At 34.5% G+C, this 17,574-nt stretch overlaps 1 protein-coding gene across 4 annotated transcripts in view; it reads left to right on the top strand.

The window, feature by feature from the left end:
- The window catches only part of SCCRO4 (DCN1-like protein SCCRO4), a 240,956-nt gene that overhangs the window by 214,786 nt on the left and 8,596 nt on the right, over nt 1–17,574 (top strand). For all 4 annotated transcript variants that reach the window (XM_090379057.1, XM_090379058.1, XM_090379059.1 and 1 more), the window contains 2 exons: nt 4,336–4,440; nt 12,521–12,623. In XM_090379057.1, the coding sequence (XP_090235183.1) occupies nt 4,336–4,440; nt 12,521–12,623 (208 nt within the window). The remainder of the gene's footprint in view (nt 1–4,335; nt 4,441–12,520; nt 12,624–17,574) is intronic.

The raw sequence follows: 17,574 nt of genomic DNA, 5'->3' as shown, positions 1-17,574 counted from the left end.
CAAGGTGTAAGCCTCATCCATCCATCCATCCATCCATCCATGGAGACAATTTATTTCAATAATTAACAACTCACTGGCTAAAAGAACTTCCTGCAGTCTGGTCTAAAGCCCTCCTCCCATAATTTGAATTTATCATTCCTAGTTTTGGAATCATTTATCTCAATGAAAATTCCACCCTCTTTCATTTTACTTTCACCTCCTCCCAGAGCTGTATACACCTCAATCAGATCTCTTCTACAGTGTCTATTTTACAAGTTCTGCAGCCCACATATCAAAGTCTTTCCTCATACGGGGTGCCCTGTTGCTGATCCCAAGCATGTTGCCCATCTCTGGACCCTTTCAAGAAGCCCAATGTATTTTTTTAAGTGCAGTCTCCATACCTGGACACAGTATTCTGTGTGTAGTCTCATAATCTACCTCTCATAGTCTCCACCTATCTATGCTGCTCAGAAAACTTCATGTCCTCTCTTTCTTCCTCTACTCTTAGTTCAGCCCAAACCAAGTGTGGAGTTATTTTGGAGTTCTATTCCCCAAGTGTAAGACCATGCATTTTTCTGTATTAAAAGACCTTTTCTGACCATTTCTGAAATCTAAGTCATCCTGAAGAAGCTGTGCTTGGTACTGATCGTTAACTCTTTATGAAGAGATAGAGGGCATGTCAAATTTTGATATGCCTTCTATCCCTTCATTTATGTCATTTAAGAACATCAAAAACAAGAAGGGTCCCTGTACCAATGACTCCAAATGAATGACTCCAAAATAGCTAACCAGGTTGATTAAACAAGATTTTCCCTTTACAGAACTATGCTGTGTTTCATTCAGAATTCCATTTCTGTCTAAATGTAGGATGAGAGTGTAAGGAAGAATACAGAATTTCATCACTAAAAGAATAACTTCATTGGCACATTTGATCAATATTCAAATCAGAAGATTTAAAAAGTAGTCTAGCCAAAGGAAAGAGGATCTAGAGATCATGAAAATTCCTTTTCATATTCATATAACTGCTAGCTTCATCTATACAACTAGATAATGGATACTCAGTGGAGTTGTGAATGTTAAAATCACCAAGGAAAATTACTTCATTTTAAAAAAGTTAGCAGGGGGGAAGTGGAGTTTCTAAGAAAGAAAAAGTCAAAGTTCTCAGTGATTTGTAGAAGTGGTAAATGATGATAGAGGCAACAAATTAATTGCACATAATGGGTTAAGGAAATTTAAACCAGAAGACATCACAAAGAGATCATTCCAGAATGGAAAATTTCTGAGGAGGAATATCAGAGTAGCCTTGCAGAAGTACCACCTTTAAAGTAGTAGGAATCACAGAATGAATAATTAGGAATAATGAGAGGAGTGGTGGATGAGGAACCAATTTGTTGAGATTCAGAAAAGTTGAATGAGGTTTGGCATATTTTAGAAGGAAATTGAGACCATGCAAATTTAAAGGGATTAGCAATATTTTCAGGAGGTTTAGTTCTTTTTACAGGTAAGTGTGCTTTATTAATTTTACCAGCTGTTCTTGATGCATTGACATAGGTGAAGTAAATGTTGGGTGGGAGGATACGTGTGCAAATTAAATCGATAAATTAACAGAACATTTGCAGAACCAGTGGGATCATTTTATGGAAATCCTCATGGAACACATTTTGAAAATCCCTGCAATCAATACAATTCTGTATAGATTGCAGTGAAGGTCAATTCTGAACTTAGAGTTTTAATCTGTATTAAAATATTGTTACTATGTCTCATAACCCTCATCCCAAACTTTTTCTGGGTTACCTACCCCTCTTTCAATAATTAAAAAAAAAAAAAAAAACTAGTGTTGGGCATAATCAGGAGGCATTATAGCATTTTCTTAATCAATTATTTGCAAATTAGGTGGTTACAAAATCAATAAAAAATCTGAAGCACGGAAAAAAAAAAAAAAAAAAAATAGCAGAGTAATGTATATTATCAAAACTAAATAGTCCTGTCACCACTCAGAAATATTGCCTGAGTTGATTTCATAATCAAGTAATTTGCATATAATCAATTATTTTGAGTATTGAAATAATCAGTTATGTCCATCAGTAAAACGTAAACATGGTGAGATTTTTTTTTTTCTCTCTCTCTCTCACACACACACACACACACACATTAAAAATCTTGTAGAATGTTAGGACTTCAACCCATTCAATTTGAAAACTTGTACACTGTGTGTGGTCTGGTAGACTATCTAGCATTCAGCTTGCAAAAATTGTTAAACTATATCCTCAAAATCAGGAATTTTGGTTCTCGTCATGTTCCTTATTATAACAACAAAAGACATGATTCAAACTGCATGATACAGAACATACAGCAGGCCCTCGTCATAATGCGGTTCTTATATTATAACCTGTATCTTATAAAGCTCTTTTACAGATTGCATTTTAGGCATATTTAACGAAATCGTTTCATTTGAATGGAGTTGATGGCTTGAAAATGAATAGCAAAACGGCATTAAAACATTTCCCATTCTCAGTGAAATTTTCTCGAACCTAATTTAATTGCAGTATAGTGACTTGTTACGTAGTTCCTAGATCAACATTTTAAAAAATGATCAAATATATTGCTTGTAATATTTGCGTTATATGCGCATTTACCCAAAGTCTAGTCATCACTCAGTACAGTATTAGACATCGTGTGTAACTGACAATTTACTCAAACATTATATCGTAATTAATGCAACCAACGCAGTTACATTTTCGAAGAGTTAATAATGGCAGATAAGAATGAAAAGCAACAGTGTCTGGATGCAGTACGAAGACTATAAATGTAAGAAAAAGACTGAATTTGAAAATTAAATTAGACGTTTTGAAGCGAATCGATTCTGGTCAACGACAAGCGGATGTGTGCCATAATTTGGGACTGCCAAGTTTAACTGTAAGAACAATTATAAAAAATAAATTAATTTTAGCAGCAGGAAAGACAGCTGTTCCACTGCAAGCAGCTAAGGCTGGGCTGGCTATTAGGATTGAAATGGGGAGACTTAACTAATTTTATTGAAGATAATATCCAATGCAGAATTCGGTTAAGTTAAATATTATAAAAAAAAGAGAGAGAGAGAAATTAACCTATGACGATCTGAAGAAAACTCACCTAAAAAAAATGTCGAACCATTTAAAATTCAGGGAGAGGCTGTAAGTGCAGATCAAGGAGCCAAAACTTTCAAAACAGAACTTGTTAAAATTATTGAAGAGGGGTATTATGTATTATACTTCTCAACAAGTTTTTAACATAGATGAAGCAGGACTATTTTGGAAACAAATGCCTAAAAGAAGTTTCATATTGAAAGAAGAAAAAAGCATGCCAGGTTTCAAAGCGGCGAAGGATCGGTTGACTTTATTGTTGGGTGGTAATGCTGTGGAGTATTTAAAATTAAAACCCCTTTTAGTTTACCAGGAAGAGAACCAAAGTACAACCCAAAATCGACACATTTTTCATGATTTTAATTGGAATTTTAAGTTTAATTTTGATACATAAGTAGTTACCACATAATTATATTCTGTAATGTAATGCAGAATATTTTATATGTGCAAATATTTGAATATTAAATATATTTTGACTGACATTTGTGCATCTTTTCACTACCATTTATTATTGATTAGGAAATATCTTTGGCACTGACTGCAACTCGCAAATACATGTTACCTTATGGGAATGCGACGCTCGCTTATTGCGGATGCACTTAGCGCTCTGTTTTTCCGGAATGAATTATTAGCGTTAAGCGGGGGTCACCTGTACTCAATCTTTGCCCTGTGCATCAAACATGGGTTTTTCCTACTTCAAGCCTCCATTATGCAAAGTGGTTATTGCAATGTATAAGAGCGCATTACGACCTAGTATTGCCTAGTTTCACAGAAGGTCAGTATTCCTTTGTGTAGTATGATGTGGATGCCACACCTCAGCTTATGTTTACATTTATTCACATCACTGTGCTCACCTTCAGCATAGTATTTTTTAACTTTGCACATAGGGAATATGCCCAGGCTTAATAGTCCCACGAGTGTGAAGATGCAAGAAGAGAATTTAATTGTCACAGAATGACTGGGTTTTGTGAAATTTCAACACTTCCCTGCAAGTGGGTCCTAAATATAAACTCTATCAGCATTTTAGACTCAAGTTATTACCCCAGTTAAATTCACTGGTAAAATTTTCAAAAAACTGCATGGACCAACAGTGCATATTTGACTTAAACTTTGTACTTGTATTTCTTAGTATCAACAGATGATGATATATCACTTTTTGGTACTATGGAAAGGTCATTTTTTTTAAAAATGAAATCCATTTTTGTGTTTCTGATATGTGACACTACTTTTTTAGGATAAAGATCAAAGGAATATGGATATTGATACAGCAAAAGCAATGTTACAGTTGCTTCTTGGTAAACATTGGCCTTTGTATGGTTCCTTTCATCAGTTCCTAGATGTAAGTATTTCTTTGATTAGTAGTTATAATAATTAATAATTAGGTCTTTAACTTTTATATGCATAATGGTAGTTTTACTTTTCATGGAATATGGTATTTTGCTGTATGAAATGAAGATGTAACTTTGGACTAAGTAAGTGCTTTCCAAATTTTTATTGATGACAATACACTATGTATGTGCCAGAAATAATTTAACACTCCACCCAGAATTTTGCAATTATTTTGCAGACCACTTTTTCTTTTTTTTTTTTTTTTTTTAATCCCTCCTGATCTTTAAGTTGAATGGTAAATGCATTGTTATGCAACTTCCTTTGTTTCAGGAAAAAATATGTAAACATATATCCACTACCAATTTCTTAAATGCCGATCTTCGGGTAATACTCCAGTTGGGCAAAGTTAATTGATTTCAGTCCTTTCTTATATCTCACAAAAAGGATTCTTCTGCTCCTATGCTTATCTTTGATGATACTTAGATTTCTAGACAAGATCACATATCTCTATTATGGATTTTCCTGATTTCTAATCTCTCTTAGCCTAAGCACATCACAAATATTGCTTCCTCTGCATTGGGTTTTCTCTTTCACTCTCTGCATTACTTTTCTTCCAAGCAGCTACTCATACTGTCCAAATCTCAAATCCACCCTACTATGGAATATTGTTCCCACATCTGGGGTGGTGCCCCCCCCCCCCCAAAGTATCTCTTCTTGCTGTCTCTTAGATTTTCTGTTTCTACTGCATACCTTTTCTATAGATATTTCCATGTGCACTGTTCTTCTAAACTGGCTTCTATAATTGCTGCTCTCTCTTTCAAATCAGTCCAAACATGTGTTGTAACCAGGCAGCATCCTTTTACTGACCAACTTTTTTTCTTCTTCCTCATTTGTTCTTTCAACTTCTGTTTTCTGGAACAACCTCCCTTTATACGTATTACCTGAAAATTACGGAAATTAAAGTTTATTTCACCTTCTCAACCTTAAATCCATGCATGGTACTAAGTACTGTAGGTTCTAATACCTTTCATGCTAGGGTTTTCATTTTTAAAAAAAAGAGTAACAGAGAGGGAAGATGTCTGGTACTAAGTACAAGCTTAACCAAAGCCATCTGAAATTGATTACATGAGATACTAGCTTTCAGAGAGAGAGAGAGAGAGAGAGAGAGAGAGAGAGAGAGTCCATAGTTCACTAGCTGCAGAGTATGAAGTATGTGAAGCAATAAATGTAAATTTTTATATATTGATCAATAATTTTATTATAATGAAACATTTACATAAATACAGTGGACCCCCCCCTGTGTTCTGATATTAATCCATTCCAGAGACACCATTGTACAGCAGGCCCCCATTATAACGTGGTTTGCTTTATGCTGATTCGTTATAACACTGTTCTTATATTATAACCCATATCTGACTATAATGCTGTCACAGATCACTATAACGCTCTTTTACAGATTGCATTTTTGGCATATTTAACGAAATCGTTTCATTTAATGGAGTCGATAGCTTGAAAATGAATAGCAAAACAGCATTAAAATGTTTCCCACGCTCAGTGAAATTTTCTTGCAAGCTAATTTAATTGCAGTACAGTGACTTGTTAGGCAGTTCCGAGATCAACATTTTAAAAAATGATCAAGTATATTGCTTGTAATATTTGCGTTATATGCATTTATCCGAAGTCTAGTCATCACTCAGTACAGTATTAGACATTGTGCGTAACGGACAGTTTACTTGAACATTGTATCGTAATTAATGCAACCAACACAGTTACATTTTCGAAGAGTTAATAACGGCCAATAAGAATGAAAAAGTAATGTCTATGCGCAGTACAAAGACTAAATGTAAGAAAAAGATTGAATTTGAAAATTAAATTAGACGTTTTGAAGCGAATTGATTCTGGTTAACTACAAGTGGATGTGTGGCATAATTTAGGCCTTGCAAGTTTAACTGTAAGAACAATTATAAAAAAATAAAGAATTAATTTTAGCAGCTGGAAAGATAGCTGTTCCACTGCAAGCAACTAGGGCTAGGCCGGCTATTAGGATTGAAATGGAAAGACTTTAACTAATTTTATTGAAGATAATATCCAATGCAGAATTCAGTTAAGTTAAATATTATAAAAAAAAAAAGAGAGAGAGAGAAATAAGCCAATATGATGATCTGAAGAAAACTCACCTAAAAAAAAAACAAAATTGTGGAACCATTTAAAACTGTTAAGGGCTGGTTGAATAGATTTAAAATCTAGGGCGCAGCTGCAAGTGCAGATCAAGGAGCCGAAACTTTCAAAAAAGAACTTGTTAAAATTATTGAAGAGGGGTATTTTGTGTTATACTTCTCAACAAGAGTATAACATAGATGAAGCAGGACTTTTGTGGAAACGAATGCCTAAAAGAAGTTTCATATTGAAAGAAGAAAAAAACATGCCAGGTTTCAAAGCAGCGAAGGATCAGGTGACTTTATTGTTGGGTGGTAATGCTGTGGGGGATTTAAAATTAATATCCTTTTACAGCAGGCCCCCGTTATAACGCGGTTCGCTTTACGCTGATTCGCTATAACGCTGTTCTTATATTATAACCACTATCTGACTATAACGCTGTCACAGATCACTATAACGCTCTTTTACAGATTGCATTTTTGGCATATTTAACGAAATCGTTTCATTTGATGGAGTCGATAGCTTGAAAATGAATATAAAAAATACGGTTAAAACGTTTCCCACACAAACTTGAGAAATATTCCCACGCTCAGTGAAATTCTCTCGCGCGCTAATTTAATTGCAGTACAGTGACTTGTTACGTAGTTCCGAGATCAACATTTTAAAAAATGATCAAGTATATTGCTTGTAATATTTGCGTTATATGCATTTATCCGAGGTCTAGTCATCACTCAGTACAGTATTAGACATCGTGCATAACGGACAGTTTACTTGAACATTGTATCATAATTAATGCAACCAACGCAGTTATATTTTCGAACAGTTAATAATGGCCAATAAGAATAAAAAAGCAACAACGTCTGGGCGCAGTACGAAGACTATAAATGTAAGAAAAATACTACTGAATTTGAAAATTAAATTAGACGTTTTGAAGGGAATCGATTCCAGTCAAAGACAAGCGGATGTGTGCCATAATTTAGGACTTGCAAGTTTAACTGTAAGAACAATTATAAAAAAAAATAAAGAATTAATTTTAGCAGTGGGAAAGATAGCTGTCCCACTGCAAGCAACAAGGGCTAGGCCGGCTATTACGATTGAAATGGAAAGACTTTAACTAATTTTATTGAAGATAATATCCAATGCAGAATTCAGTTAAGTTAAATATTATAAATAATAAAAGAGAGAGAGAGAGAGAGAGAGAGAGAGATTAGCCTATATGATGATCTGAAGAAAACCACCTAAAAAAAAAAAAAAAAGTGGAACCATTTAAAACTAGTAAGGGCTGGTTGAATAGATTTAAAATCCAGGGAGAAGCCGAAAGTGCAGATCAAGGAGCCGAAAGTTTCAAAAAAGAACTTGTTAAAATTATTGAATAGGGGTATTATGTGTTATACTTCTCAACAACTTTTTAACATAGATGAAGCAGGACTTTTGTGGAAACGATTGCCTACAAGAAGTTTTATATTGAAAGAAGATAAAACATGCCAGGTTTCAAAGCGGCGAAGGATCGATTGACTTTATTGTTGGTGGTAACGCTGCGAGAGATTTAAAATTAATACCCCTTTTAGTTTATTTGGAAGTGGGCCAAAGTTCAACCCAAAATCGACACATTTTTCATAATTAAATTAAATCAATTTAGATCAATTAAATTCATGATTTTAATTGGAATTTTAAGTTTAATTTTGATACATAAGTAGTTACCATATAATTATATACGTAGGTAATGTAGAATATTTTATAAGTACAAATATTTGAATATTAAATATTTTGACCGACATTTGTGTATCTTTTCACTACCGCTTATTGTTGATTAGGAAATATCCTATGGAACCGACCGCAACTCACAAATACATATGTTACCTTATGGGAATTCGGCGCTCGCTTAGCGCGGATTCACTTAGCGCTCTGTTTTTCCGGAACGCATGATCAGCGTTAAGCGGGGGTCACCTGTAGTTTATTTAAAAGAGGGCCAAAGTTCAACCCAAAATTGACACATTTTTCATGATTAAATTCATCAATTAAAATAAATTTAGATCAATTAAATTCATGATTTTAATTGTGATACGTAAGTAGTTACCACATAATTATATACGTATGTAATGCAGAATATTTTATATGTACAAATATTTGAATATTAAATATTTTGACCGGCATTTGTGCATCTTTTCACTACTGTTTATTATTGATCAGAAAATATCCAATGGCACCGACCGCAACTAACAAATACATATGTTACCTTATGGGAATGCGGAGCTTGCTTAGTGTGGATTCACTTAGTGCTCTGTTTTCCCGGAACAAATTATCAGCGTTAAGCGGGGTCACCTGTATCATGAAAATATCATGTGAACCGAATAACAGTTTTTTGATAATTTTTGCTATATAACTAAGCTATTTATATCTCTAAAAAGTGATTTTTATAATGGAAATTTTATATATTGATTAAAAAAATTGATTAAAACTAATATGTTGATTAAAGCACAACACAAAAAAATCACTTTAACTAAAGTATGTAAAAACAGCAAGAGGCCAGTATGTTTACAAATGCTATTGGCTAGGAGGAAGGACTTCTACTTCATAAAGTCAGAGACAGTTGTAAGCCCAATCTGTCGTAAAGTGAAATAAGTAGGTGCTGGTTAACGTGAACACTGGTTAGTGAAATCAGCCACTTTAATTTCAAAAAACCAATTCAAATCATTTAAACAAACTACACTTTAATTGTTATCATATGTTCAGTTATAGGAATCAATCTGGAATGCCTTTGTGATATTAGCATTAGTAGAGGCATATGATGCAAGAAAGCAAGCTTATACAGCATCAGCAAAAAAAAAAAAAATTCCCATTTTGCCCATCCATTCATTCCAAATGTTTGTCTAGTTGAATTTATTTAAGCTGTGTACTTTGACAACGACAGATGGAAGTTTGCTCCAGCAATCAACCACCAGCTGGCTAAAGACAAATTTCTGCACATCTATGCTACAACTGTCTTACCTCAATTTGAATTTGTCCCCTCAGGTGATTAATCTGTGCAAGAGGATCACTTGAGGAGACATATTTTTCTAAAGCACATTCCTGGAGGTCACTACTATAGAACAATTTTCAGTTTCCAGTTTATTGGGCTTTTCTGTTAGTGCAATCTATCATAAACGGATAGTAAACTCGATCTTATTGCATTTGCGATAATACTGATAGCTGGAATGATGTAGGTTTTTATGTTATTATGCCGAAATGTGTTTTGCCTTCCTCTTCAATCATATAAATTTTCAGAATCTTCTCTTTATTCCTATTTTTTAAGCTTCGTAAACTTGTTACTCCATATCTCATTTTTGCGCATATCTCATTAGTTGCAATGTTTGTGTGCGGTGTTCTTTGTTATTGATTGCTTATCTTTTTTACTGTTTTAAATTTTATAACCCCCAAAAAAAATGTCAGTGAACAGAAATATCAACTAGTTAGTATGTTCATATTACAGTACATATTAATTAAGCTATTTTGAAAATGAAATGCACAAGGCATAATCCTTACGGGTTTTGATGATTAACTATATAATATCGGTGTAGATACACCATAGTTAACCCATAAATTTGAACTACGTAAGTAGTGTAAAAGGCATTTTAATTGTATCTCGTATTGTGGGTGCCTTCAAAACAAGATAGCAAATAAATAAAGCTTCTCTAGTAGAGAAGATTGTGTTATTTATTTTCAGAGGATACCACCACCCAGACGATCGTTTCGAAGCTATTGTGCTTCATCAGTGGGCGGGCAGGTACCCAGGTAATACAGCAAGCCATCACAGTTGCGAAGCTATATCCACAATATGAGAGATGCCAAAAGGGTGTGGTAATGTATTTTGAAAATGAAATGCACAAGGCATAATCCTTATGGATTTTGATAATTAATTTTATAATATCAGCGTAGATACACCATAGTTAACCCATAAATTATGAGATATAATTAAAATGATGCCTTTTACACTACTTACATAGTTCAAATTTATGGGTTAACTATGGTGTATCTACACCAATATAGTTAATTGTCAAAACCCATAAGGATTATGCCCAATTTTTGCTACCTTAGCATACATCAGAACCCAGATATCTTGTGGCATAAACTCTGATGTGGAAGGTCTTGAGAGAATGCAATGCTACCACACGGCATCCCACACTTGTTAGATCCAAGTACTGAAAAGCTCATTCATAACATCCTACACATTTTCAGATGGGCAGAATCAAATGAAATTTTGCAGCCTTGGAAGAAAGGTAAGCCAAATGAGTGCATGTGGTCAGAAGTGGTGGACCTGTACAAGACTGGTGAGGTACTCTTTTACTAATTTGCTGCACTGGCCAATGCAACCCACTAATGGGAGTTAAATTATACACACAACCAAAGCTACTTATTTAATGATATTTTACTGCCACTCACTGCTTGGCTATCATTTAGATTCAATGTTGTTATTTATTCATTTCAGCATAAGGTTGGTAATTGAAGCTACTTACCATTGATGAGAAGCCACTAAGCTTTGAAACAATTGTAATAATCGTGCCCTAGAGTTTTAATTAAATGTGGTCCATTCCAAATGATACTATTAAGTTAAAAATTGATATTAGCAAATTTTGGTTGACTCATGAATATTGATGTCATTTTAAAAATGAGTGTAAGTCTAATCACACTCACAGGATAGAACAAAAGCTCCTCAGCCAGTAAAGACAAAAAACATTTTAAGTATGAACCCACTTTTTCATTAAAAACTCCAATTACAGCTGTTTCAAAGCTTAGTAGCTTTTCATCAGACAGGTGGCTTCGTTCAGTGACTTCATGCCGAACAATGAATAATATCAAATTTAAATGGGCAACTAAGCACTATGTGGAAGTAAAACAATATGTTTATTTTAATTTGTGTTACTGGGTTTCATTGGCCCAGTGCAACAAATCAGTAAAGGTGCAGGTTCACTCCCTAGCAATGTTAATAAATTAAAAACAATATTGGTAAATTTGAGTTGACTTGTGGATAACTGTCTCTGAATTCAGCCTAAGTACCCACACAGTAAAGGCAGGGGAAAAAATTCAAAGAAGCTTCTTTTTTCACACAATTTTGATAAGAAGTTTTACTCCCACACTGCTTAGCTGCATGTTTAGATTTTATGCATTCATTTTTCAGCACAGGGGTCACCTACCATCTGATGGTAAGCCTTAAGCTTTGAGACAGCTGTAATACTGCTATTACAGTGTGTTATTTATTCATACAGAGTAATTAATAAGGACCAATGGTGTAATGTTTTAGAATTTAGCAGGACAATTCAACCTGATTTGTCTAATTATGAAGATGGCGCCTGTAAGTACTGACTGTTTTTATTAATCACTAGCTACACAGTAGCTAGTGATTAATTAAAAACAATATTAGTAACTTGAAATGAGCATTAGCCAAAACTCTGTTACTGGAAGGAACAAGGAGTCCCCAGACAAAGACAAAAAATATAATGCAGTGAAACATTCTCTTCTCAAGCTAAAATGAATTTTTAGTCTCTTCAATGAAGTTTCCTATATAACTTTTTTATATTTTCGTTGATTTTAATAGCTTGTTTTTATCTTCTGGGTTTGTACGAGTTTACATTTTTTTGTACATTTATATTTTTGTATGTTTGTTTTAGTTAGTGCAATAAAATAACTTCTCTTATGATTTATTTTTGCTGGCATTTATATACTACTGTGTAGCTAGGGATAATTAAGAATCACTGCCTTCTCAATCTTCATAGGATTAATATGTATTGAAATATAACAGGTCATCTATTAAAGTTGTCTGAGCACTGAATACTATTACAAAACCTAATATTAACATTTTAATATTTTAAAAATGCAGAAATTATAATTCTTGTTTGGAACTTTATTGTAAACACATTTCAGAATTCATGTAACATAATAGTTTTACTTTTTTCCAGCAATCAAAATACAGAGTAATTAATAAGGACCAATGGTGTAATGTTTTAGAATTTAGCAGGACAATTCAACCTGATTTGTCTAATTATGATGAAGATGGTGCCTGTAAGTACTGACTGTTTTTATTAATTTAAAATTCCTCTTAACCAGATTTGAAAGATATTATGTAGATAAGAAACACTGAATATACACTATTTGTATCATTGCACTTCTTCACAATATACAATACATACTTTACAATACAATAATTAACAAACTTAGTTAACTATCGTTAAAATAAAAACTAACATTTTGGCTATAAAACTACAGCCCTGATGGAGCAACCTGGAACTACTGGAATCTGCAAAGTAAATGCTCATCTTTGTAGGTTATACTGTGTTTCCCAGGTTATCAATCAGTAACATTCAAGGAACGATGGCTCGTCTGCCTATCTGGAATAACATCAGTGATCTCCTAGGCGGCAAGGACATCATTGGTGGCACCAGAACTTTTGACATAAACTGAAGTTGGATGGTACTTGAGTTTGTTCATTTGTTTTACAAGTATGGCTGTGGGATCCTGTTAATTTTCTATCTTTTTACTTCTGTGGTGTCTTTTGTGACAGCATAGCAGTATTTTCCTGCTTGTAACTTGTTTGGAGTGGTATAGGTTTGAATCCTGTTTGAGATAAGATTTCTTAAAAGGCCTCTTCAGTCATGTGTAGTTTGCCAGTCTCAGACTTGAGGGAGTAGGACTTTCTACTCCAAAGTTTTTCTGGATTTTTAAGTCTGAACATGAAAATCAGCTCATGAATACACACTTATACACTCATGCAGCACCATGTGACCTAAAATGCTAATGCACTATGCAAATAATAAAACCAACTACTGTGGTACTACTACCTTCTATTTCTGTTCTAGATGTGATTATACCAATACCATTTAAGGGATTTAAAAGTTTGAACCCCTGGGACTTATAATTGATGTTTTTATAGTTCATATTCTTCATCGTGTGAGTAAAAGCCAATCAACATCAGTCCAGAAATTTTTGTAGTAGTGGTGGTACATACTTATCCCAAGAAAAACTAGCAAATGAGAGTTGGCTCTTTCTCTAGGAACTCTTTTTCAATAAAAATATGTATGTATGTTTAGCTATAAAGTGCCCATAGCTGACACCCGTCAACCTTCAGAAATTAGATTTTTTAATACAGACTTTGGACTTGAGTTTAAATTTCATTGACAATAAGCATATTATATTAAGATATAAAATGCTTACATTTTATATCTTAATTTTTTTATTGGTTGATTTTGGTTTGGAATGTTTGTTAGACACTAAGTGATTACAACTGTCAAAGAAGACAGTTCCAGACTGCCCTATTCAGAAGTGTTGAGTGTAAAAAGTTAATGGCCCAAACTTGTCTGTCAAGAGTATTTTCAGAGTTTCATTAGAAAAAGAATATCTGAACTGAGATTGACTTTTTAACCAGGATGAATATCCTCTCATACTCAAAATTGCTAGGCATAACTTTAAATAGTGTTATATTTCAAATTTCCTTCTGTGCTTGAGATTTCCCCAACCAAGAACCACTGTGCATTTCTTTCATAATTTCTAGAGGGTTTGCATGTTGAAACTGACAGAACCTGATACTGCAAAAGATCTGTTGCTTAATCTGTTTCTTTATCTTCGGTGGTACTGAAGCCCTGGAAATTAGTCCCCAAAATTTTCCAAATTTGAAAAGATGCACTACCAGTTAATGAAATTTGTTCTCCCTCAGCATTTATAAGCTCATTTTTTACTTAATTTTTGTACCATGTATAATGTAGTCACATGCAGAAGTACACTTATACTTCCTAAGCAAAAACAAAAGAACAATCTTCTGTTGCTTGTAGACCAGTAGCATGTAAACCAAATCTCACCAGGATCCACGGACCAGTTTACTGTGGGGGGTCCACAAGAGAGTGAACTCTCTGCTATGCACCACGAATGAGATACAGAAAAAGGATCATCACGTCTTACTCATAACACTGATTTTGAAATGTCATTTGTTGGAGACTTTAACTGTAGCATTTCTTGAAGCCAAGAAATCACTTATTACAATCATCAATAATTATGTATTGATGATTGTATATTTAAAGCCTTATACACTCAGTTAGGGAAACATACATAATCCTAGTTTCCAAAGATTGGAATTTACCAAACCCCAGTATTTATTGGTATGCATATCCTTTTGTGCCCTTAACTAATCTTGCTCTTCTCTGTACCCTCACCAACAGATCTGTTGATTTTCCAAACTTATGTGCAGTATTACAGATGTGGCCTAACTATTTCCTTATACAATGGGATTATTTTTCTCTTTATACCTGCTGGCAGAGTTCTTATATCTCATTAGCAGAACTCTGTGACATGTGCTGTTCTAGTAGCCTGTTTGCACTGGTCAGAGAATTTTGTTGTACTGTATAGTTATCCCTAGATCTTTTCCTTATAAATTATCTTGAATTTGGTGCTACCCAAATGGTATATTTACTACTGCTACCAATTGCAGTAATAACATAACCTTGCATAACATAACCTTATCACTATCAGTAATAATATAACCTTATCACTATGTCAAAACCACAGCTGCTGCCGCTAGCCCATTCTTAAATTTTTAGATCCTCTTGAAGTAGCATACCCTGATTACTATCATTAGCCACTAGAGCCGCCTTTGTATCTACAGCAGGCATAAACTGATATGCCTTCATCAGTATTGTCAGTAAATGTTCAGCACTGAATGCAGATGGATTCCACTAATAACATTTGTATAAGAGTAGTGCCTATTAATAAAGATGCGTTATGGCCTTCGTAAAGCCTACAAACAAACAAGCCTTTAATAACCACCCTGTCCTCTACCACTCAACCACCCTATATTAGTACTAGTTTTAGCAATGGCCACATGGTGCAAGGAAGACTATGGCTTAAGCTGCACCAGCCAAAAAAATAATAATAATAAATAAATGAAAAATATATATATAATAAGGTAATAATAATAAATTTTTTTAAAAAAATTAATAAAATAATAAGAGAAAAGGATATAGACAACCTATGTTTTCCCTCCTCCCGTAGGTAATTATTCAGCTGACCTTTGAATTTCCCCAAACTGTCAGCCTCTACCACCCAACTTATTCCAGTAATTTATAACTCACTGGCTAAAACAACTTCCTGGAATCCAATCTAAACATCTTCCCCATAACTTGAAATTATGGCTTCTATTTCCACTATCACAACCATGAAAATTTCGTACTCATTCATTTTACTTATGCCTCTCAGAGCCTTAAATACTTAATCATGTCTCCTTTAAGATGCCTAGTTTCCAAGCTCTGCAAACCACATATTTGAAGTCTTTCCTGATATGGACACCCTTTTGCTGATCTCACTAGGCGAGTTACCCATCTTTGGACCCTTTCAAGAAGCAAGTGTCTTTCTTTAGGTGTGGTCGCCATAATGGAACAGAGTATTCCAAGTGTGGTCTAACAATAGCTTTACATAATGGGATTATTATGTCCTTAATTCTACTGACAACTGTTCGATAAATCATCAATAGGACACCACGGGCCTTCCTTGCAACCAGTCTACAATGCTCGGAGAACTTCATGTCTGACTGAATCGTAATACCCAAGTCTCTTTCCTCCACTACCGGCTTTAGTTCAACTCCACCAAGTGTATAAGTTATTTTGGGGGTTACTGTTCCCTAGGTGCAATACCTTACACTTTGCTGGATTAAAGCATAGCTGCCATTTTTCTGATCATTCCTGAAGTATATCTAGGTCACTCTAAAGTAGCTCTGCTTTGGTGGTGATCATTAATTACTTTACCAAACTTTACATCATCTGCAAATTTAGACATCAAGACATCATATTATCATAAATGTAATTTATGATAATCAAAAACATAGGAAAAATTATCAAAATTAGGAAAAATTATTCCCTAAGTCCAGCTCCTGAGTGACTCTGTCAAAATAGCTAGCCAGATTAGTTAAAACATAATTTTCCCTTTAAAAAAACCATGCCGAGTATCTTTTAGAATTCCATTTCTATCTAAATGATCCTGAATTCCACCCTTGATCATTGTCTCCATGATTTTCCGTACTAGTGAACTACTCTGACCAGTTAGACTAACTGGCTAGTAATTTCCTACTTCATTCTTAGAACCACTCTTATGTATTGGAGATACTTTGGCACATTTCCAGTCTAACAAAATCACTCATGAGTCCAGTGATTGCTCTCATAATTAGCCTCAATGGTTCAATGCACTCACTTGCCACCTCCCTTAAGATTACAGGGTAGATGCCATCAACGCCAGGAGCCTTACTGGCCCATAGGCTCAAGTTTTTATTTCATTAAATAAACGTGTGAAATTTCAACATCATTACCTATTTTTCAACTTCACCCAATACTTTCTTATTGACACAAAGGATTTTTCTTCTGTAAATATTGATGCAAAGTAACTTGAGTTCATCTGCAACTCAAGATGTCCATTTCCACTTGCATTCTGCCAACCCCCAGTTATCGGTTGATTCAACCACTGCTCATCTCATATGCCCAAATTATTTGCTGTATGATTCCTTTCGCCTCAAAGTTGGTACTTGTGCATATGTCCATTCTGATATTTCCTGTCAGACTTGGAATCTCCTCTGTTTGATCTTCTCTGGCTTAAAATCTCTCTACCTCATTGTGTCAAATTCATCTGTTGTCTCTACCGTTCTCCCAACTCCACTAATCACTTGGAGCTCTTTGACTTCCTCTCTTTGCAACTTTACTTTCTCCAGTCCAACTTTCCTAACAGTGAGGTAATATTCCTTGGTGATTTTAATGTGCACAACTCCAGCTGGCTTCCATTTTCTAGTCACACCGACCCAGCTGGTCGAGATGCTGAGCCTTTTGCAATTACTAATGACCTTGCACAGATTGTTCATTTACCTACAAGAATACCGGACAATCCTAATCATGAAGCCAAAATGCTTGATCTTTTTCTCACAAACAACCCTTCTAAGTACACGGTCGAAGTGAGAGGTCCTTTAGGCACTTCAGATCTCACAACT

Source organism: Mastigoproctus giganteus, chromosome 8 (genome assembly GCF_048544385.1).
Source record: "Mastigoproctus giganteus isolate SK-2022 chromosome 8, ASM4854438v1, whole genome shotgun sequence".
In the NCBI taxonomy this organism is placed as follows: Eukaryota; Metazoa; Arthropoda; class Arachnida; order Uropygi; family Thelyphonidae; genus Mastigoproctus; species Mastigoproctus giganteus.
This window is presented reverse-complemented; position numbering and strand designations above follow the sequence as displayed.